General features: G+C 42.6%; 1 protein-coding gene across 3 annotated transcripts in view; it reads left to right on the plus strand.

The window, feature by feature from the left end:
* NUP214 (nucleoporin 214) overlaps positions 1–22,859 on the plus strand; it is a 58,512-nt gene that overhangs the window by 23,786 nt on the left and 11,867 nt on the right. For 2 of the 3 annotated variants that reach the window (XM_019540813.1, XM_019540815.1), the window contains exons 24-31: positions 1,211–1,319; positions 7,988–8,063; positions 8,746–8,851; positions 12,039–12,144; positions 14,114–14,181; positions 15,879–17,639; positions 19,005–19,075; positions 19,693–19,849. In XM_019540813.1, coding sequence (XP_019396358.1) covers positions 1,211–1,319; positions 7,988–8,063; positions 8,746–8,851; positions 12,039–12,144; positions 14,114–14,181; positions 15,879–17,639; positions 19,005–19,075; positions 19,693–19,849 — 2,454 coding nt within the window. The remainder of the gene's footprint in view (positions 1–1,210; positions 1,320–7,987; positions 8,064–8,745; positions 8,852–12,038; positions 12,145–14,113; positions 14,182–15,878; positions 17,640–19,004; positions 19,076–19,692; positions 19,850–22,859) is intronic. The other variant, XM_019540814.1, reaches the window with a different exon arrangement.

Here is a 22,859-nt window from a genome sequence, read left to right on the forward strand (position 1 = left end):
TACATATGATATATATATAGGTCTCAGGAGTTCCTGACATTTAAAGCTGCACAGCTAAGAAGTCAAATGAGTTACATATTTTAAAAAAAAAAAAAAATCCCAAGGATTGATATAGAGTAAAAGCAGAGATGCAGTTTGCCAGCTCTGCACTCTAAGTTACATAATAAATATGACTGCTTGATGGGTAGGTTAGTCCTTGGATGGGCTACTAAGATTTTGGAATTTTTTTAAAGAGAAACTCCCTGGTTTTTTGTTCTCAAGGGAGAAGCTGACTAAGTTGTTCTTCTAAGTTAATGGGAGCATGTAAAGGAGATGGAGAGGTGCACATGCTAGAGAAGTGCATTAGAAATGTCAGTTTTTGTGTTACCTATGTATCTCTCATCATAGGCTAAGGGAAGTTATATTAAATATGACTGTCTCTAAATCTAACAAGGAAAAACATGAACTCCCAGTTTACTGGATTGTATTATCTGAAGAGTTGTATAATTTAAAGTACTGTACTGCTGTATTTTTATAGAACAGTTTTCTTAAGTACAATACAGTAGGATATGTGATAATACCTGCCAAAAGTACCAGTTTAATCCATAGAACTAAGAGTATAGATGCTACAATTTTGCACACAAATAAACAAAATACAAGTTTCCCAGGCCAAAATGGTAGTCATTCATAACCAACAGGTACGTCTGTATATACTATTTTGGTGGGTAATTTCGGTTACCTACAGTTGCTTTTTGTATAGACTGTTTTTCTGCTCTGAAAACTTTGAGGGGAAGGTTCAAACAGGAAGAATGGTTATTGGACTTCCAGGGGTGAAACAGCCAAACTTCTGAACTGGAGTAAGGAGATCTGTCAAGTACTGATGACCGTTATTCATACTACTTCATCATCAGTGTCTTCCCTATGTAGCCATTCAAATCTTTCTACATATCATAGCTGTGCCAGCTGTAAATCTCTATTTTGTATTAAATTATTCAGATCACACTGGTGCTCTAGCCCCAGGTTTCCTGGTGCTTATGTCTAGGTTGGCAGTTCCATTGTAGCTAGTGCAGTACAAGCTGCTTTCCTGTTCTTCTAGGTGTGTTCACAGTTAAACTATTTGTTCTAGATGGAGCTTAGTTGAGAAGCTGCTTCTCTCCTCTACCTGTACACACCATGCACAAAGTGAAGACTTCATCTCATGTGTGGGATTCATCTTTGTTCTTTCTTAAAGCTGTGAGCACTTCCCTGACTGAATCGACGCTGAAGAATGTCCCTCAGGTGGTAAATGTGCGGGAACTAAAGAACAGCGCCTCAACACCCGCTGTTTCGGCAGTAATCGGGTACGTGAATGCTTCTCCTTCTTTACATTTTTGAAATCTCTTCCCTTAAATAGCCCTTGCAACAAGGCACATCTGTCCGTAGGGGGCAGTAGTACTGTTCTCTGTGATCTGATGAACCTGTTACTGCAGTTGTCTTTGGGGGAGTTAAGAAGAAATGAGTAGCTGCATGGTATTAGCAGTCCTCCCCTTGTAGGGGAGAGGTGGCAGGTATCATCTTCCCCAAGTTATTTAGGGATATTCTACAGGATTTATCTAACCAAAGGAAAGCCCTAGGTTCTGGTTTAGAGTCTAATCATCTGGGCTGCTCTTGACTTCATTCTTCATTGCTATGTTTTGGTGTAAATAAAATCTATGCTAGTCCAGCCCTGTTCTTCTGGGGTTCCAGGTCTTATCCTTTAATTGCTACTGCACTTTCTGTATCTTAATGTCTAACTGGCAAACTTTAAATTTCGGCATGTGGTCTCCTTTTCCCACTTACTCATATTTGTGTATATGTCCACTTCTGTGTAGGGACAACACCTCTTTGCTAATGAACTATGGGTCTGTGTGAGCTGTCCAGCTGTTCTGTTTATGCCCTCTTTTGTGACTAAAACCATCTGCTCTTTAGCATACCTCTCCAGGCTTAGTCCCCTGAGTTGCTGTCCTTCAGGATTAATTTTGCTCTCCAGTTTCTCTGGCAACTTGTTTCATTGGGATATGTTAACAGTAGACTCGCTCTCCATTTACCTGGGGTTAAATATTCTCTAGAGGCAGACCTCCCCAGAAACGTTAGCTGCCTTCCTCAACAGAAGCCCCCAAACGTGTGCTGCCTGTATTTAATTTACAGTGTCAAGCAGCCCTAATGTTCCTGTGCATTTCAGTGAAACTGTTGGCCTTCCTATTTTTCATATCCCCCAGACAGCAGCCGACTCAGCTCATTCCATAGATTTCTGTCTTATCGCTAGGCTCTGTCACCAGCTGCAAACCTGATTCTTCCTTTTGTCTTGGTAATGACCTTGAAGCCCTCATGTGCTGATCACTTAAACAAGAGAATGTGGGTTTTTAAAAATAAATAAATAAAGAGGTGGGGAGGAGAGAATGACTGGCACTGGGGATCATAGGATATTTGTGTCATGGAAAAAGGCAGTATGGGGGAGGAGAAGCTCACCAAATGCATCCAGTTAAGTCCTGTGGAATTGCAGGTGTTTCATCTCAGTTAACAGCATGGCTGGGACATGGACATCTTCGAACTGTTTCTGTTTACTGCATTGATTGTGTCTTCCCTTCACTGCTAAGGAGCAGGAAGCAGGATTCCATGGAAACAGTTCATCATCATGCTAGGGTGAAAGGAATCTGAAAATGATGTTGGACATCAGCTATTGCTGAACTTCCTCAAGGAGTTAAACCACAGAATTTGCTTAGTAGTCTGGAGAGGATTCAGAAGTTCTTTAGCATTTTGCTTCCCCAAAAGCACAAGTGCCTCTGAAGCTCTGCTTTTGAGACTCTGTAGGCCACCAAATAGCAGTGCCAAAAACTTCTGCCAGCAGTCTTCTTGGGAGAGGTTGGAGAAGTGACCTTTTCTATGTTCTTAACTTTGTAACATATGAAATTGATTTAACTAAATCTCTCGCCTTGGTGACCGTCTCCCTCATCATTCTTCAGCCACGATGGGAGGCCTCTATTTGCGCTGAAAAAGTGAAACTTACCTTACATGAGCATTACCTTGAACTTGAACGATATAACTACCTTAGCCTTAAATAGTTTTACTTCTGTAGTATCGATTTTTATCTATAATTCATGAGGTGCCCTATTGTCTTGTGTATCAACAGCTTTTACAGCTTTATCGTATAACTCACCTTATAAAAATGTACCAGCTAAAAATTCTATCAAATATGCCAGCCTGTCAGGCTGATCACTAAATAAAAAGCATTCATGCAGCAAAGTCAACTCATCAGTTTTCACTACTTCAGGCATCCTGCTTTGTGTGCCACGGCGGCACACTCTCTGGGTTGTTAAGCAGTAATACTTTCCAGTCCTTATCAGCTGTTAAATTGCCTGTGGTTAAATAAGCTGGTGATCTCAATACAGTTCTTGGAACCGTGTTTTACTTGAGGAGGGGAGGGGAGGGGAGGGAAAACCTCTCTCCACATTTGGAACCTAATTGCCTTTAATTAGTCTTGAATTAGCTTGAGGACTGTATTCTCTAGTTAGAGTGGTGGACCAGGCATGAAGCACTATTGCAGGACAATGTTGTGGGGTGTACAACTACTGCTGCTTTTAATTTACTTGCTCTTTGCTTTGTCTTCTGCGGGCACCTTTATTTGTTGCACTAATACATATAAGACCAGAAACTACACCATTGTAATAAAATATCACTCCTTTTATGATATTAAGATATTTTTTGTGGGACTATTGACACAAATGTGGATGACATATTTACAACTTTCACTGTCCTGTCAAAGTAACTGAAAGCCTCATTGCAGAAGAGTCAGTATCTTCCATGATACCTGGAGGTAATGTGGCAGAATGGCAAAATAGAGAATCGAGATCTTCCAGGTGTAGACATCCTCTGGCTGAAACTGGGTACGAAAAGCTTCTGGTGTAGAGAAAGTAATAGCTGTTCCTTGTGAGTTCCCTGTTTTTAATTTGAAACATGACAGCAACTTTCCACTTTGTGCTGGCATTCAGTGCAGCTCCAGCAGAATCAGGAAGACTCAATTATCCTCTTAATTGATACATATCAGAACAAAGAACATTCAGCGGCACACAGAGAGGCTCTACCTTTATCACTAGGTTCTAGTCTCTTCCCAGAGTACTTGAAGAAGTTCTTGAAACCAATGCCTTACAGAAAGTATGCCTTACACTTGATAGCGGCTATTAAGTATAACCCGAGTGCCTTCAGAAGATTGGTGGGCTTTAAGGCAGGAGTTTTTTTGTGTGTGTCCTGGTATGACCCCTACTCACTAGCTTCTCTGTAACTAAGTTTGGAGACCTCGGGGCAAAGGTGGTCTGTTTGTTTCTGTTGGCTTAAATGTTTTAATTGAAAGCCTCCAAAAAGCTTGTTTTAAAATTGTCAGTCCCTTTGTTAACATATTCACTTGTAGTAGCAGGGTAAGCATAATACAGGGGTCAGCAACATTTTGGGTGGAGTGCCAAAAACACCCACAGCTTTAACCTGTAAGGTGCTGGTGTGCCAAAGGTGGATGACGGGAGAGCCACAAGGGGCCCAATCCTTGCTGTTGCTGTGTAGCCCAGCCCCTTCTCTGCCATCTACCCAGAGGCACGTGTGCCAAGAAAATGCCTTCAAGTGCCATACTCTGGTACCCATACTGGGAGTTTTCTACCCCTGGCATAATACATTCAATACTCTGTGTTCATATGGAAGCAGGAGGAGAGAATCAGAAATAGCCTTCAGGGTAGCAGTGAGAGAAGAGAGGAGTTTATAAACTGGAGTGGGTAGCAATCAGCAGTTCCTCTTCTGTAAGCATATATATATATTTATTAAATTAGTGTGAACCAAAGAAGGTTGACATGAAAGTTCTGTGCTTGCAGTTGCAGCATTTGAATAGGTTAAAATCATCCAAATAACAGAAATAACTGTGCTTCACCGGTGAGATCTTGCTTCTGCTCTGAGAGTTATCTGCGTCCACACTAAGTTGGAAAAGTTTCATTCACCAGGGAAATGTTTCATTCACCAGTTTCATTCCCTGATTACAGGGAAATGTTTTCTGTAATGCTTCCTGCATAGGCCTGAAAAATCTTTGCTGAACTTTGTGTTGTGTTGGGAACAATAAGTTAGCAAGGCTACGGTGCTGACTAAGTTTAAAAAAAAAAAAAGATTCAACCTTGGATTCTGCAGACATGACATTGGAAAAGTCCCAGGAAGCTGAGAGCTCTTCTTTGTCACGGGTATCTAAGAAATAACCCTCAGATCAGTTCCTAGAACTCGGGCACATGTGTATTAGTCCTTTTTTTCCTAACAGGTTTTATGTAGGAAGGTCCCAGCAGCTGTATGTTTTGAGCCGTGCAATTGTTTGCCAGGATCATGGCAAACAAGTCTCTCCTGTTCTTCCCTTTGATGCTTCTCCAGTTAAACACCCTCTGAGTTGAATGTAAGCTACTGCTCTAACCCTGCGCCTGGCTTTCTTGTAGCATAACTGCCATATGCTCCTAGTATACAGTAATCCCAGGCACTCCAGTGTTGGAAATGCCACAGGAGCTATTACTTGTCAGGACAAGCAATAATTCAGCTGGCAAAATACATGCCTGATGGTGTAGAACTGAGGTCAGCCAAGCCCTAGGTATCTCTGAGTAGACTGCAGTGGACAGCAGACTTCAAAAGCATATCAGGCTGTCATATGACAGTTGGCCCTTCTATAGAGTCACTGCTTTTATTGTAGAGCATCAAACCCACTGAAAATGAGGCTGCTACAATTTGGTTTGGGGAAGTAAGTGCAGGGGAGAAGACTAGGAGCATTTCCTCAAGCTCTTCTTCCATAGAAAAGCTTATTTGGAAAGGGGAACTTTCAGTGAACTTACCCACGTAGTAACAAAATTCATGAGGTCTAGGTGGGATCTAGCTGATTAAATTCTAGCTTGGTGACCACAACATATTTAGAAATCGGGTATTTCTGCAGTGTTTGAAACAGCTATAGCACAGTTATCTGGTTATAATGTATTTGTCTGATTTCCTTTGTAATGGGAGTGCATTTGTCTTGCAACTCCTGTGAGCCAGCTTTGTGTCCCTAGGCAAGTCTTTAGTTCCCCCATCTCACCTCAGCAATCAGCAGACCCTGACAGTCGCTGAACTTCACTTATTTATTTTTTCTTGTGAGGCTGGTTCTCCATGCTGCATGCAGAACATCCCAAGAGGAGAAGAGATTCCTATTTCGCAAGGTAGCAGTTAGGTCTCCTGCACTTCAAGCAAATAGTGGAATCAGTTCCTGGGGCTGGCTCATCTTTCTGACTTGTATTAGAGACCTGATGCACTTAATTCTCCAGCTGCTGCTCTTTATTGGCCTACTTACGATGCGGTGAAGAGTTCTTGCGAGGATTTGTGGCTTAGAACTGGCAACAGAATCTAAGAGTCTACAACAGAAGTCATCTGACCGTGCACTAGGTTATTAACCTACGTGTATTTGTTGTGAAATAGTTGCCTAGCTCCAAGGTTGTCTTCAGCCTTAATTTTCACAAGTGTCTGCAGATCTTAGACAAGCGCTAGCAGTTCATACTGTCATGACTAAGAGGAGGGGGAAGGGGATTTCAGGCACCGTCCTTTGTCTCCGTGCAAGCTTACATAACAGCTGAGTTTGTGATAGAAATTAAATGGACCTGATGAATATATCATCCAGAGCTGGTGCTGTACATGTCAGTCAGGTGGACATTACTGGAGTGCTTTTGTCAGGTAAATTGATTGCCCAAGAGCTTTAAAATCATCGCTGTCAGGAAGAAGTGTGCAGTTTCTGCTTGGGATTTTGTGCATTGTGTTAACGAAAGGCTAATGGATTCTGTTCTTGATGCACCGTTTCCAATGAGGAGAACTCTGTGCTCAATCCATGTGTCACCTGTAGCATGAGTTTCACCAAATATAGCCTTCCCCTTCATCAATAGAATCTGAAACCCAAGTAATACTTAGCACAGACTTGGTGGTGTCAGGAGCTGAAGGTGAATCACATGAGACCCTGGGCACAGTGAGTCCTCTGCAGGATGATTCCAATTCCTTCCTTGTCTAGTTCTGGTTCAGCCTGGGGATGCCGAACACCTTAACATGAAGCTGCAGCGGTTCTCTGCTTCATATTGCATCCATGGATGTGTGGGCAGTGGGCCCGAGAGGCCCTGCACACACTCATTTATGTTGCAATCAAGCCAGTATTAGAAATGTATGACACCAGCATGGTTTGGGATAAAAGAGCTTCCTATCTGACAGGCAAGCAGACGAGAGCTGAATCTTAAGACTGGTAAGTGCCCTGAGGATTGGAGGAGACAGGCTAGTATTCGGGATATGAGGCCTTGTTGTAGCAGTGCAGTGTGACAGTATACAAAAATATGGATCTAGTGTCCAGAGCATCTCAAAAAGCTGCACAGGTATGTCTGCTTACCCCATTCCTCTTACCCCAAATGGCCCTCAGGCATGGACAGGTTCTTGGAGTAGCATGAGCATATTACACATGATGTTAGCCACACCACAGTGCTGCTTCACTAATATTTGTACAGCATTTTGAAGACCTAAAGCACAAAGGACTTCTGTTTTATTTTCTTTGTCTCCTTGTCTAGCACTTGGGACAGAAATGTGTGCATCCATTTCTAGACTCTGGAGTACGTAAAGCTGCTTATACACAAAGCATAAAAATGTAATCCCCTTACCTGGTGATTCATCAGTTCCCTGTTTAAAAAAAGAAGGTTGACTTCATTCCTTTCTCTTCAGGAACATAAATGAGTGTGAAGGAGACTTTATCATTTAAGCCATGGGGTTTTAAACACCTTTGCAGCCCTCCTTTATTAAATGAAGCTGATTCATGTAAGAGGTTTATACCATGATCAGATTTGTTCATTTTGGCTTTGCTGGATTTATAGTTTTGCAAACTTGGCAATCAGTATTATACTGGACTTCTCAAAGTTGGTTTTCTGGGAAGAGATCTATTTTGTATTAGCCAATCATTAAATCTGTTCCTTGCTCCTTATTTTTTCAGATCGTCTGTACCTCACTCTGCAGCCCAAGCAGTTCACCAGGTTTTGGCCACGGTTGCTACAAATCATGCCAAGCAGGTATCTCCAATACGTACTTTTTTCCTTGTTAAATGCTATGGCCTGGCAAATACCATCCTGCTTTTTGTTTCAGCTGCTGTTGAATAGTTTGCCATATATTCCCTTTCCATACCCTCTGCCCTGCACTCATTGCAAACCATATCTTAATCGCTGACCTTGGCTGAGTGATGCCAGGCATATCTTTGTTGTGTCTTAATGTCTTTGGTTTCATTTTGCTTTTTGAAATGTCTCACAGGCCGTGGCCTTACTGCAGATTCAGGGCTATAAGCAAAGATCATGTTAACTTAAGGAAAATCAAGGATAGAGAGTTAAAACCTTTCCTAATGGGGGATTAGCTGCTACACAAAGGTAGTGGCCCACATCCATCCCAAAACCACTTAGTTGTTAGTCTTTGTTCAAGAGAATTAGAATGGAAGGAAGAGGCTTGTATTGGGCTGTGTGAGGGGTTCATTGGGTGAGTTGAATATCCAAGTTTGTAGTTATTTATGGGTTCATGGCTGGAATTGGAAAGAAGCTGCTGCTTGTTAAGAGAAGGTGAATAGGCATGTTGACAGGTACTTTGTTCCACTTTCTTCATTAATATGTACTCTACCCCAAAATGCAATAAATTAACTTGAAAACTTTTCCATTCTGTACAGGGATAACAATATGTTTGCCTGGTGTTTGTGTTCTGCGTTTTTAGGGGCCTCTAACAGCTTCACTTAAAGCACAGTCTCCACCTGTGTCTGCCTCCATACCATGTGCCACCCCCGTCACAGCTGGTCAGACACCTAGCAGCAAAATTTCAGGTCAGTGTTTTTTTCTGTTGAAATAAAATTGAGGGTCGGGTGTTCTGCCAGCCTTAGTAGTGCATTGTCCACAGATGGAAGAAATGATGCTGATTCCTCTTCTGTCAATTGGCTCCTTACTGTTCCAACCTAGCGAGACTTTGAAAAGCCACGGTACAGAAACTAAATAAGATTGTCACACAAAGCTAACCATATGCTTTTATGTGCTTTGTGTCATGGACACATCTAAAATTCTGCCTTGTGGCAGTTCCTCTTTCAGTCTAGAACTGGATTGTGCACATGCTTAATGTCTGACTTCTGCATTTCTCAGAGCTGTAACTGTTGGAAGCATCTAAAGTGAAGATGGGTGTGTTCTTAAATCAACTTCAATGGGAACCTCTTTTTTTAAATTTATTTATTTATTTTGACATACTGAGTTACTGGACTTTCATTGGAAAAAGGCCTATAGATGTGATGCCACCTACAAGTTTATCAGGGGTGACCACCAGGATGTGGGGGAACATCTGTTCACCAGAGCGCCCCATGGGATGACGAGGTCGAACGGTCACAAACTCCTGCAAGACCATTTCAGGCTGGACATAAGGAAGAATTTCTTTACTGTCCGAGCCCCCAAGGTCTGGAACAGTCTGCCAGCGGAGGTGGTTCAAGCGCCTACATTGAACACCTTCAAGAGTAAATTGGATGCTTATCTTGCTGGGATCCTATGACCCCAGCTGACTTCCTGCTCTTTGGGCAGGGGGCTGGACTCGATGATCTCCCGAGGTCCCTTCCAGCCCTAATGTCTATGAAATCTGTGAAATAGAGTTCGTTGTGAAGGATTAATAGTAACATTATCTGGTGTTAGTTTCTAACTTGGGGTATGCCTGTGTTGCAGAGCAGTGTAGTCTGGAAGCACCCCTTCCTAGCTTTAAGCAAGCAAGCTTGGGTTTTGGCCCCAGCCTGTCTACTGCTGAGGTCCATGACACCAGGACCGAACTGCAACTAGTATCTAGCTAGCTCAGTTACCTCCACCCTATATCCTAGTTTGCATTGTAGGTGTGCACAGGTATCAACCTGAGTACCCCATATCAGGCAGTTGATGAAATGGCAACCAATTTTCAGTGTGACCACAGGCCTCCTTAAAGCAGTACTGTTTCAGACCATTTTGACAGCTGATTAGTGATGCAAAACTTTTCAGCAGTCACTCTAGCTCCTACAGCCATATGGAGTTTGCAACTGCCAGTAAACCATTGATGTACAGTAGACGTTGTCTCTTTCAGAATAAAGATAAGTGGCCATATATGAATTGGTGTCATCGTTATGTGTTTAAAAGAGTGACGAGGTTGTTGGTAACGGACAGGTTGACATTTATCTCCCATAGAGGTTTCTCTTTCCCATAGGGTATCTAGGCTGAAAGAGGAACCTGGCAAATCACATGCATGTAATCTTCTGACTCCTAGAACCCAGTGTATATTGTTACAAAGGGAGAAGTGGCTGTCTCTTTGCAAATGGCTTTAAAAGGTGTTGAATACACTTCAACATGAATTAATCGCTGATCCAGTTGTCTGCACCATTGTTTTTCTGTGACTTCTGAGGTCTGCTCTCAGCTGTGATCAAAGGGATTATCAAATGTTTTCCCTCCAGGCTCTTTTGGCTTTTGTGTATTGGTCTGGAGATGCTCTGGATACTGTTAATCACTCTTGTTTTTCAGTGCACAGCAAACTGGTATCTAGAAATCTGTATTAACAGACTGGTGGAAGAATGTTGAAACGTGGTATTTATAGAAAGGGGCAGATGCTGTAGAAGGAAGAAATTACTATTGAAAAGATCCAATATGTAACTTGTCCCATTCCCCTCCTGAACCCGTATTGATTTCTGATATTTTCCATGGTAAATAACTGGGTGAAAGTGCAGTGTCTAGTTGCTGAAATGAGGCTGCAGTGGAGCTTTCTGTGGGAAGTGAGAGTTATGTCTCGTGTTGTGCCAGACTAAAATATTGCTATCCACCCTGCGTTGTTTCCAGGTGACTTCTTAGTAGTGACTAACCTCTCCCCTGCTTTGGTGTAGAAAGGATTCAAAATGACGGCCTACCCTATTAAAAGAGCAGTTAAAATTGGTCGGATGAAGGAAAGGGAGTTGAATCTAGGGTAATCAAATGGCAAGAGTAAACGGTCTCTAAAAAATCAGTGTTAATTAGCCACTTTGCCAGAGGGAGAGCACCTAATGCTCATCCCTTACTGCCATGGCCCAACGTAAATAACCTTACAGTATCAGTCAAGGCTCTTCAGTGTCACTTCCAGCCTAATTTATGAATTGTGGCTCATTTTCTCTGCAGAAAAATGTGAACAGGGCAGAACCATGATTATGTTTAAGGAAAGCAGAGTTGTTTTACTTTGTGCAGTGAAACAAGAGAAAGAGAAAAAGGTTGGAGTTATCCTCGTCATATGCGGGTTAGATAACAGCTTTTGAACTGTGTGGGGGTCTTGGAAACTTTTCACGCGAGCGTCTGAAATCCATCGCTCCGTTAATACTCATGAAATATTCCCTTTAATCCATAGACGTGTGTTGCCTCTTAGAGAACAGTTTCAATGCACGTAGGCAAGAATCCTATCTGACATAACAATGAAAGGAAAAGCCATCTCTTAAATTTTAGTTGGCTGAAAATGTCAGGGTTTGAATTTGAATGTTGGTTGTTATGGTGATGGTTTCAGGAGGGAGCACTGTCATGGATCTCTTGGTAGATGGCTTACCATCTTATGTTTATTACCTTATAAGAAAATGTGCCATTTAGCTGTGCTTTTTAATCAAACATGCATCATTGCCTTAATTTGGGGGGGATAATTCAAGTCATCTTCAGCCTTAAACTCGTAACAGCAACACTTCCGCACTGCACACAGCTATCAAGCCACACACAAGTGAAAAACAAAAACAGAAATGTGCTTCCTGAGGAAGTGACTTGAGAAAGCATTTTTCTTTTCTGCTCTGTTTGCAGTTTGGGAAATAAGCCATTGTGTGTGCTGTGGGGGAGTGGGGAGCAGGGATATTTGAACTTCTCTTCTTTTTGACACTGCGCCTGATCAATCAAATAAAATATGTAAGAACTCCACTAAGCTCAGCCCATGGCACAGAAAGGCTGTGCTGGGGCATCTATAAGGGAAATGATAAGGAACTGCTTTTGCATCTGCTGCTGTTTTTTTCCCTGCAACAGGGGCAGGGACTGTAAAACCAGCTGCGACTGTGACCACTTCTGCAGTGACATCCACTCCAGCCACGGCTGCGCAGTTTAACAAGACATTCTCATTCCCATCTCTGGGGTTTGTATGAACTTTCTTGAGACACAATACCTTTTCTTTTTTTCAGTATTATCGAACTATTGCAACACACATTTTCAGTGAACTGGGGAGCATTGAAAAACAGCTGTTGCTGTTAGTTAACTAAAATATTTTCAGTTGGTATGTGTTTAACTGACCCTAATGGCTCCAGTCAAGGCTTATGTGATTTGTAGAGGCTGCATAAGCTAGTCCTGAAGGGTAGCAGGAATCTGGCACAACTTAGTGTTGCTTTGAACATTTTCCATTCTAAAATTCTCCAGGGAAAGCAGGTGAAGATTGTGGGTGCACCTCTCTGAGGCCGTGGGTTGAGGGTACAGGAACTGTAGAGACTGGAAAGCATGTGCTATATTTTTAGGAAGTCCTTTAGGTCACAGTCCAATGGTTTAAATCAAGACTAGATGTATTAATGCAGTTAAATGTTTAAATTGCCCTGCTGGTGCTCACAGAGTCTAGATTCACTCTGCCTAATAAATGTGGAACAGGGGCTGCTTTCCACTGTCTACCTGTGTGCTCCTCCTTGGAGAGGTGCAGGACAATGCATACATTTCATCTTGCATGATAGGAGGTACCTGCTTGGGCTTTTCTGGGAAGATGATAGGGGAACAGAGTGAAGATGGCCTTCTCCGTAGCCCTCTACCCAGCCAGATCAGAGAGGTGACCATGGAGCCTTTCCTAGCTACTAAGGCAAGAGCATAAGAGAAGGAGCCCCTCATTTCCTTACAGCTAAGAGCTAAAAAGTAGAGGTCAGAGTTGAGGGCAAAGGGAGCTGGGCTAGCCCTTAGCTAGGTTTTTGTAGCCTTGTAGATTTAATTCTCCAGCAAGAGTTGGGTTAATTTGTCTAACCCTGGATATATAGCATGTTTGTGATGAGAGCTCTGCACAGTGGTAGTCTGATGCACAGAAGCACCAATATTCCTAGCTAGGATTGGAAATATGGGCTGGCAATCCAGCCTAAACTCTGAAATTTTAAAAAAACCTGTGCACAACAGCATGAGTACCATATTGTGACTTGAAAAGTAATCCACTCATGGAGGTGACTAAAGAGTCCCAGTGCCATCTGGTGATGTCTGTTACATAAGCACTAACACAGAGAGAGGCATGGGTTATAATGAGATAAGAGCACACAGTCATGTTGTAACCTCTTCTCTGGAGTGTTTCAAGGGATGAGATAAAAAAACCTCTTTAAAACTTCCCCTTTAAAAAAAAATTCCTTGTTTTAGGTAGCTACACTACAAACAAATTTGTTTATGAAGCAGGAAACCGTAATGAAACCCAAAACTGCTCTCCAGTTGGTTTCAGCAACTTGAGGTGAAAGGCCAGAATTTCAGGAGTCTCCATTATGACAGCTTCATTCAGCATCTAAATAAAATGAGATTAAACTGTACTCCAAGAATTGATGTCATAAAATAATATTACTGTGGAAATGGGCTGTGAAAAATAGACTGTTAATTTATAAAAACGTCATGGATCATGAACTCCTGGAACATTGGAGAGAGTATATAATTCTTGTGATTCATATATGCCTACCTTTTCCTTGATTTTTAAATGAAATGCCCTCACTTTTAAAGGTGTAACTGTTGCTGCCACCACTGGGCCAAGTGGGGCTTGAAGTACAGAGCTCTCCCTCTGTGGCTGAATGGAAGAGAGGAGTAGAAACTGGAGAGGAGATGTGCACAGGTGGAGCGTGGTCAGAAGGGTTTTGAACAGTCTCTGTGCACCTTTACAATAGGCAGGGTAACAAATTGAAGCCATTGTCCCTGCATGTCTCAGTTACTGCACAGAGGTACTTCCAGATTTAGCTGAGATAGGTATATGTGCATAGACACAGAGCTTTGATTTTTACACAACCCTGTGCTCAGAGCCATTGTCTGTATTAATCATGTGGAAGGAAGTTTTGACATTATGAACTAAAGTGCTTTTTCTTCCTTTTTTATCTCCTCTTTGTCCCTAGGGCTGGGTTTAATTTTGGTGCATCAACTGCAGCAGCATCAGCACCACCCATCTTGGCTGCCTCTCAGGGTGAGTTCTTTGAAGTGTGCAAATCACAACGTGTTTTGTGCTTCTCCAGTATGTGAACACCTTACTCCTTTTCATGCCTATAGTTCTTCTGTTTTTATGTTGCTTCTCTTCTATTATTAAAACTGCAGTAGCTGCAAGAATATTGTATTTCCATAGAATTGCTGGATTATACTATGTAATGCTTCAGAATCCAGGCCACCTGTCATTCAATTAAGAAAAAGTGAAATATTTGGTGCCAAGAACATCAAGTGAAGTATTAGCATATGAAAAGGACAGTATCTGAAATGATTCCTCCACTACCACTAATCTGCAGACTTTAAAATAGCATAGGTTAAGGTGGCCAGCTGCCGAGTGCCATCAGCTTAAAGTAGTGTGACCACAAAATAAAATGATGGAGAGGGGTAGGAATAGATTCTAGCTGTGCACTTCTTAAAAGCTGTTGTTCGAAAGGCTGCTTTCCCTACTTCACTCATTGTTTTGTGGCTTTGTAACTCCCTGGAGCAAAGAGTCCCTGCCATTTGCGTGTGTTTCATTCCCCATTTGTTACAGGGGCAAGAACAGGTTCCTCTTACTCTTCAAGTTTCAGATCAAGATCATACAAATTTAGGAAAATAAGTAATAAAGGGGAACAGGAGGCACAGCAGGCTCAGCAGGCAATTTGTAATGCTCTGAATTGTTTTTGGGTAGCTCTCAATTCCTTACATTGCTCCGCAAGTCAGCAAAAGCACCCTTGCCTCTGGTAGCTGTTGATGGTAGATCTGGAAGTTCAAAATGAAGAAACACAGAAGACTTCTTCAATCTTAGTCAGGAAATAAAAGTGAGAGAGGGGTGTTGTACCTTCCATCGCCCCAAAACTCAATGGCTTGCCCCAGCCCCAAATCTCTAGCGCTCCGTCAATCCAAAAAACCCAAAACAAGTTGAAGCATATTGCCCCATATGTTCTCAACTATGTACTTGCATTCCAGGCACAGAAATGTGATTAAAAATAATCAAATGTAATTAATGCACTCTTACTGCAGACTTCCTAAATTACCCTTTCCTTGGTAGTTCTATAGTAATAAATATAGTAATACTGTGACAATTACATTCAAGTGCTTTTTTCCCAGTATTTCAAAGATTACAATAAACTAAGTAAAACAATGGTTAATGTTCTAGAAATACCTTGGGTTTATATAGGGAGATTTACTTCTGTAGAAAATTCTGCAGCTACCTTATGCCTTAACCACAGCTAAGAGCCATTGCTTAAATGAACAGATCTCCAGTACATAGCAGGGCTTTTTGCAAATCTGAAATACTTAAGTGTCAAAAGTGGTAGTAGCAGCTACTGGGGCTGTAATAGAGATGGCTTTCAAGTTATATCCATTAGAAAATGGGTATTAATAAAGGTGGCACTTTCACTGTGTTCAAGGCATAGTATCTTAAGTAGAGGCTACAAAAATACAAGCCCATCAAATCGTTGTTGCCATCTCTATAAAGATATAGGCTTCATGTATAGCTGTTGTGGTCTCTGGAAAGCAGAAGTTAAAGTGGAGTGGATAGTTAATTATTTTGTCAGGAGATTTTAAGGTCTTTGGGGTCAGAGCAGTGCCTTCGTTCCTGTCTGTGGCGTGCTTGGCATGCCAGCACTGTGAAGATGATAAATGAGCCCTGCATCCTGTAACTCATTTTTTCTAATTCTTTTTATGTCTCTGAATCAGTGACAGCGCCTGCTAAAGAGTTGAGCCAGCCTGATTCATTTTCCACTGCTGGGCGGTCTAAATTTGGAACCGTCCCCGAGAGCTCCTTTACGTTTGGGTCCATCAAACCAGCTGGTGTTTCAGGAGCCTCCACTTCTGTAGATGCTGCGCAGGCCAACAGCAAACCTGCCTCAACGGCTGCTTCAGTTCCCCCCATGACCTCTGGCAAAATGGAAACCCCTCCATCAAAGCCTGGAGATCACTTGTTTCAGAGTAATCCAGCTGGAGAAACTCTTGGGAGCTTTTCAGGTCTAAGGGTTGGTCAGGCAGATGATAATGCCAAAGTCAGCTCTAAAGCTCCATCTACCAGTGTTGTTGGTGCACAGCCTCCTAAGGCCTCCACAGTGCCTTCGGGATTTACCTTTGGCAGCTCTCTTCAGCTAGGGAAATCTGTTGAGGCTGCTGCTTCCACATCTGTCCCAACCACTAGTCCAGCATCCACATCAGTCAGCACGAACACCACAGGCAACATATTCGGCAATGTCCAGTTAACCAATGCAGGCGCATCTGGGGTGCTTAGTCTTGGAGGAGCTTCGAATAGCAGTAAGCCCAGTTTTTCATTTGGTATTCAACAACCCACCAGTACGAGCACGTCCGCCCCTGCACAAGCAACCCTCTCGGCTTCGACATCCCTGTTGTTTGGAGCTCTTTTGAGTTCAACACCAGCTGCTGTCCCTTCTGCTGCTTCTGGTAAAAGTACAGGGGAAAACAAGTTACCACCCGTGTCTGAAAAGCCACCTGAAAGTGAAGTGCTGCCACCTGGGCCTGCACCTTTAGGTTCTCAATCACAGCCACCCCAACCACAGGCTCAGCTGCCTGATTCTGTTAAAGAAACTGCCATATCTTTAGCTGCTGCAGGAGACACGAACATTACAGGTTTAAGCACTGTTTTGGTGACGCCTTCCACAGAAGCAGCTTCTACAGTTGCCTCTGTTAGTGACCCCAAGGTGGTGACATCAGTGGTTCCTCTGGTCTCTAGCTCTGCCCCATTGGATCAAAATGCCTCGGTCACCACGTCTACAGCAAATGTTGCTCCTGCAGAGACAACAGGTTCTTTGACTTCTGCCTCTGACGTTGGTACATCTCTCCCGAGTCCAGCTGTAGGTACCTCTGCATTTGTGGCTGCCTCTTCAGGTTCCTCAGTTTTCTCTCAGCCTCCCAACTCCAGTTCGTCTGGTTCTGCATTTAGTCAACCTGCTAGCGAAACGGCAACCACCCCTTCCACTCCTGCTTTTGGGCAGCTGTCGGCAACAACCACAGCATCATCTCTGTTCGGTCAGCCCGCAGGCGGCACACTCTCCACCACTGCAGCCACTACCCAGGCGGCTAGCTCAGGTTTCAGTACATCCACATTTGGCTCTGCAGCAGCTGGTGGTTTTGGGCAGCCAGCATTTGGACAGGCACCGACCTTTGGGCAGCCAGCAAGCAGTTCTTCAAGTGGTTTCACTTTCAGTCAGACTGGGTTTGGAACAATGCCTGCCTTTGGCCAGCCGGCTTCATCCACTGCAGTGTCAATCAGTGGAAATGTTTTTGGAGCCCCCTCTAGTACCAACAGTGCCAGTTCCTTCTCCTTTGGTCCCAGTAGCGGGCTGTTTGGACAAAGCAGCGCACCTGTTTTTGGGCAAAGTACTGGGTTTGGACAGGGTGGATCAGTCTTCGGTAACACTGCCACTGCCACCACCGCTACGTCATCGGCTGGATTCAGCTTCTGTCAAGCGTCAGGTAAGAAAAGATGGTAGTAGTGAGATGATAGAGTTTAGAGCATGGCTGTCAAGCCGATGGTAGGTGAGCAATGTTTCTTAGAGAAAAGTAGGATTAATTTTGGATACGTCTGTCGGTCTGTCAGCAGAGGATGTAGCAACCTTGCCCCACGCACTGTGCCATTCGCTGAAGGGGGTTCTCCAGCTGATTTAATACCTTGTGGTGTGTTCTGGTCTTATCTTACTGCTTTATTCCAATGATCTAAAGTCCTTCAAAATTGCCTCTTAATTCTGTCTAATATTTGAGGCTACAGTGAATCCAAAGTACTTGTGCTATTGGACCGTGAGACGCACAGGATCTGGGCTTCTCAAGGTAAGCCTCAGATCCTTGTAAATGAGTACAACTCAGATGCCTCTAGCCGCGCTGAAGCAGTGGGTGAATTAGGAATTCATCTTCTAGTTAAGTAGGATTTTGCTTAAAAACAGGTTTTGTAATTAAATAAAGAGGTAATATGGCTGTTGGGTTCTTGCCTGTCTGTACTGGTACACCATTATTTACAGAGGCTGGAATCCTTGTTCACCCATCTTCTCCTTTTGTTATCCATGTTGCAAAAACTTTTTTCTGTATCCATCTGCAGAACCTTCAGTGGAAGGTGTTCAGGCCAAAGGAATCACAGTTAAAATCTATTTTCTAGAAAAAACACCCAATTAGGCTCATTTAATTATAAAAGACAGGACTGCAGGAAAGCATTACTTTGTGTTAACTACAGTACCAAAGAATATTTAAGCCAGGGGGAAGTGAGTCTGCAAAAAGGAAGGTGTTCCTAATTGCGGAAGCTGCAAATTTTATTACAAAATGAGTGTTTAAGTGAATTGGGAGATGGAATCAGAAGTTCTTTTTAATCAAAACATTTCATTATCTTTAATGGGAATCCTTAGGTAACAGCTCAGATCCTCTGTACACGAGGGAAATCAAAATGCTACAATACTTGTTCATAGCTTGTAGCATTACAGTGATGTTGGCAGAATGCAAGTTCATTTGGATTGTTAGCAACAGCTTCAGATGCTAAAGGGTATTTTAGTTTAAAATTTCAGTTTAAAATGTGGTGTGAAGAGGCTTTTAAAGAAGGGCAAATATAATTTCAGGTTTTATACTAACCATACATTGGGATGAATCTGAGCCTCTTTAAACCTGGTGGCCCCAGTGCTAGTGGGTGATAACTTCAGCGGTGTTACTAAGTCAAACCCAAAGCATCATGAAGTGCTCTTTGTGTGTGTGTGGGAGCTGCTACATTGCTTATGATTTATCCTTTTTATTCTCTGATACCACAGAAAAGTGCCGGGTGGGATTATATTGGAGCATTGTTTCTCTTTTTCCTCTCCGCAGGTTTTGGTTCCAGCAACACAGGTTCTGTGTTTGGACAGGCAGCCAGCCCTGGAGGCACCGTCTTTGGCCAGGTAAAGATCATGTGTGTCTCGGCATATGTGGTAGAAGACTGTGGTCAGAAACACACTAGTTTAGAGTGCTCTGCCTGATTCTAGCAGACCAGATCCTGTTTTGCATGCAGCCCTGGACAGTTTTCAGTTATCGTGTTGGTGATACTTGCTTAAGCAGGATGAACTTTGCCTAGCATCTGAATAAAAGGCATCCTAATGCACGCCTGGATTCTTCTTGTGCCAGACTGGGCCATTTGAAGCAGACGACACCACAATCCAAAGTATAAATAGGCACAACACTTAGTAATGAGGACTCCTTACTCATTAGCTCCAGGGAAGGGTGCATGAGATCTAAATAAAATCGTTGGCTAAGTGCAAAAATGTACAGCCTCAGCAGCATTTGCAGGGAGTACAGTGGATGGCAGACCAGATGATCAGGTTGTATACATACGATACCACTACGAGTCTGAAAGAGCCATTCACTTATTTAGGATTGGCATGAGGTGGGGAGTCTGTGAGATCCTCTTCCCCTTACATGCCTATTACCAATGGGACTAGGCCAGCCAAAAAGCAACCACAAGTATATGTGTTTGTTGACCTGTGCTGCTTTCTTGTCTCACGTCCTTTCTTTTTCTTAGCAGCCATCCTCTTCCAGTGGAGCCTTGTTTGGGTCTGGCAGTGGTGGGAGAAGTGGAGAGCTCTTCAGTGGCTTGGGAGGAAAACCAAGCCAGGATGCAGCCAATAAGAACCCGTTTGGTTCCTCTGGTGCAGGATTTGGATCTACAACTTCTCAGAGTAAGTAAAGAAAAGAAGAATTTAAGATGTACTGCGTTTGCTTTTGGCTCACTTTTTGGCTTTGTCCTTGAGTAATTTATGCATTAGTATGAAATGCTCACCCAGGCAACAGAGGTGGATGTGGATGGTGAATACTTCTCTGAACATCTACTTTGCATTTCCAGTTTAGGCAAAATAACAGGGCAAGAGTACGGATAGAGATGCATAGAAGGGAGAAATGTAAGGAATGTGTGTATTTTGAAGGAATTTCCTATAGCAAAACGCAGTTGTTCTTAGAACTCAATCTCTAACTTAGAAGCCTTCATTATTTTTCATTTGCTGTGTTAATGTGGAGCCCCACAAGATACCATTGTCTTCTCCTGTCATTTTGATTCCTTTCGTTCTTTGAGCTGCCAGTTTGTAGGTAGACGTGACAACTTACAAAACTGGTTGTGGTTAAATGTCCTGCTGTTAATGGCAGGAGAACCAAAACCTGTTTCACTCATGGTATCTTAGCACAGAGAGAGACGCACAATATATATGAGCCAGACATCAGCACTGTGCTTAAAAACAACAGATGTACTCAACATATGAATCTACTGACTAGTCAGGGCCCAAACACTTCTGTACAACCTTCCTTTCTCTTTTCTCTGAATTCAGAGACCCAGATTGTCTGATTTCAGAACATGTGAGTTGGGCTTCACAGTCCTTCAGACCCTGTAGAAAACTCTGGCATCTCTACCACTTGTTCAGGAAGCTGCATCTCTTTTTATTAAGATGCTACATCTAAGTGCATATTTTGGGTTACTCCAAATAAGGAACGTCGAGAACCAGGACAACTGCATAAGCTCTGGGCAGATCTTGGGACTGCCTCTGCAGTCCATTTTAGACCAATGGCCTAGTTTAAAGCATTGCACCTCTAATGTAGATGTAACTTCAGGCAGTTCCACCCTTTCCATCTAGCAAGGTTTTGAGTTTAAAGTATAGAGAGATTGTATCTGAGATTTATATATATGCAGGTTAGTGTCTGAGCACAACAGTGAAAGGTGATTTAAAGGAGTGAGAAGAAGCGAGGCATGCTGTACCGTCTGGCCCTCTGGAGAGGTTTGATATGGACCTCTTGAGTGCAGCCTATTCTTCAGCAACTCAGGTAGGTGTCCTACACTGACATAGCTGGTGCTTTTGATTTTGGAAATGATTGGTGTAATGACCTGCTCTTGACTGGTATGGAGGACAGGATTGGGAATCTTCCTTTGCAGAGCTGCTGTGTTTGTAGGGATGAAGTACAGCGGCCATTTAAAGACTAATTCTGCCACAGGTGTAACAATATCCAAATAGAGTTGCTTGCCATACAGGCTTGAAGCTGTTTTCAAGGACAAAGAGCATTTGTCTGGCAAGTGAGATTGGTGAGTCCTTGAAGTTGTATGGATAACTTGATCCTTGCCACTAGTCAGCAGGAACAAAATTTCCAGTAACACTTCAGTGTTGAGAGAGTCAAAAGAATGAAGACTCCAAAGTGCTGAATCCAGTTGCCTTTCAGGAAAGAGCAGGAGGAAAAGAGGGAACTATTCTTTTTTTCACTCTTCGTACCCAGAACTGTGCTCAGATACTATATGGTATAGACGCAGTACAGGCCGTTCTCAGACTTACAACACAATTGGTTCCTGAAAACCATATCTTAAGTCAAAATGTTGTAACTCGGAACCAGTTTTCTTATGAGAAACAATGTTATAAATGGGGGATTGGTTCCTGAATCAAGGCCCGATACCCTATTTTCACTAAAAATACCCCAGAATTTTGTACTCGATCAATTATAGATGACCAATATAGCATTTATATTGTAAATAGCAATCATATTGATTATATTATATTGATCATATTATATTTATATTGTAAATAGCGATCATGTTGATTTGGAAGGACTTGTTTGAGATGACTTTGCTGGACTTTTTGAAAGGCTTTTGGTTGGACTTTTTGAAGGGTTCTTGGCTGGAGTCTTCTGAGGAATCTTGGCTGCAGGTTTTCCTGGAGTCTTGTCTAGTTTTTTAAAGAAAGCGGGCAAGGAAGTTTGGATAGATGCTCTCCAGGGAGATGGGCGACACAGCGAACTTGTTCGCTGTCGTGGCATCACATCAGATCAAGCGTTGTAAAGTCGAAACTCACATCATAAAGTTGCAACAGGGTGTCGATCTCTAAATGTTGTAAGTTGAGGACTCCCTGTATAAGCCTGTAGGTCAGTATTTACAACAGTTTGTAATTGGTCCTGTCTAACTGCATCCCTCAGCTGCTCCTGTCTAAGCAGGATCCTTTCCCTACTTAGAGGATTTAACATTTGTGATGTGAACTTAGGTTCATGAAAGCTTGCACTTTCTCTTGCTCACTCCGTCTCTTATTTAGTTAGACTGTAAAGGAGCAATATCTACCCTGGCTTCTGACTGACTTCAGACTAATGTGGTTAACTACCTCTCTCTGTTAGGAGACAGTTGTACATTCTTCACCTGCAAAGGCAAGTCTATTTCGAACAGAACCAGTTAATACCACATTTACCTCTCCACTGAGTGAAGTTAAATGCCGTTTTTCTCTTTAATGCCAAAGCTGAAATGTATTGCCTCCAGAGACCAAGATCACCAAATGATTCTCATAGGATACAAACATTTAGGTTAGATTGGCAATGTTTTATACTGACAAATACAACTGTCGACTAATCGAGCAGCCTGTGAGAGAGCAGACTAGAGAAAACGGAGAGGATAGAGATGATGTATCCTCCCTGCAGGAGAATTTAGATCCATATCACCAGCTATACAAATCCCAGCTATACAAAGAGCCAAGTACCCAACTAAGTCCACAGAAATGAGTGCAGAACCGTTTTTTTCTAGTTTTCCTCCTTTAAAGAATGTCTACATAAAGGGTATAAAACATTCAAAATAATTGGCCTTCTAAATAATCTCATATTCCTTTAAGTCACTTTTCACATTCAAGTGGTGATATCAAAGAAGCAGTAAGATTTAAATGCACTGAATCTACAGAGATG

This window comes from Crocodylus porosus, unplaced genomic scaffold (genome assembly GCF_001723895.1).
Source record: "Crocodylus porosus isolate Cpor-Errol unplaced genomic scaffold, CroPor_comp1, whole genome shotgun sequence".
Classification (NCBI taxonomy): Eukaryota; Metazoa; Chordata; order Crocodylia; family Crocodylidae; genus Crocodylus; species Crocodylus porosus.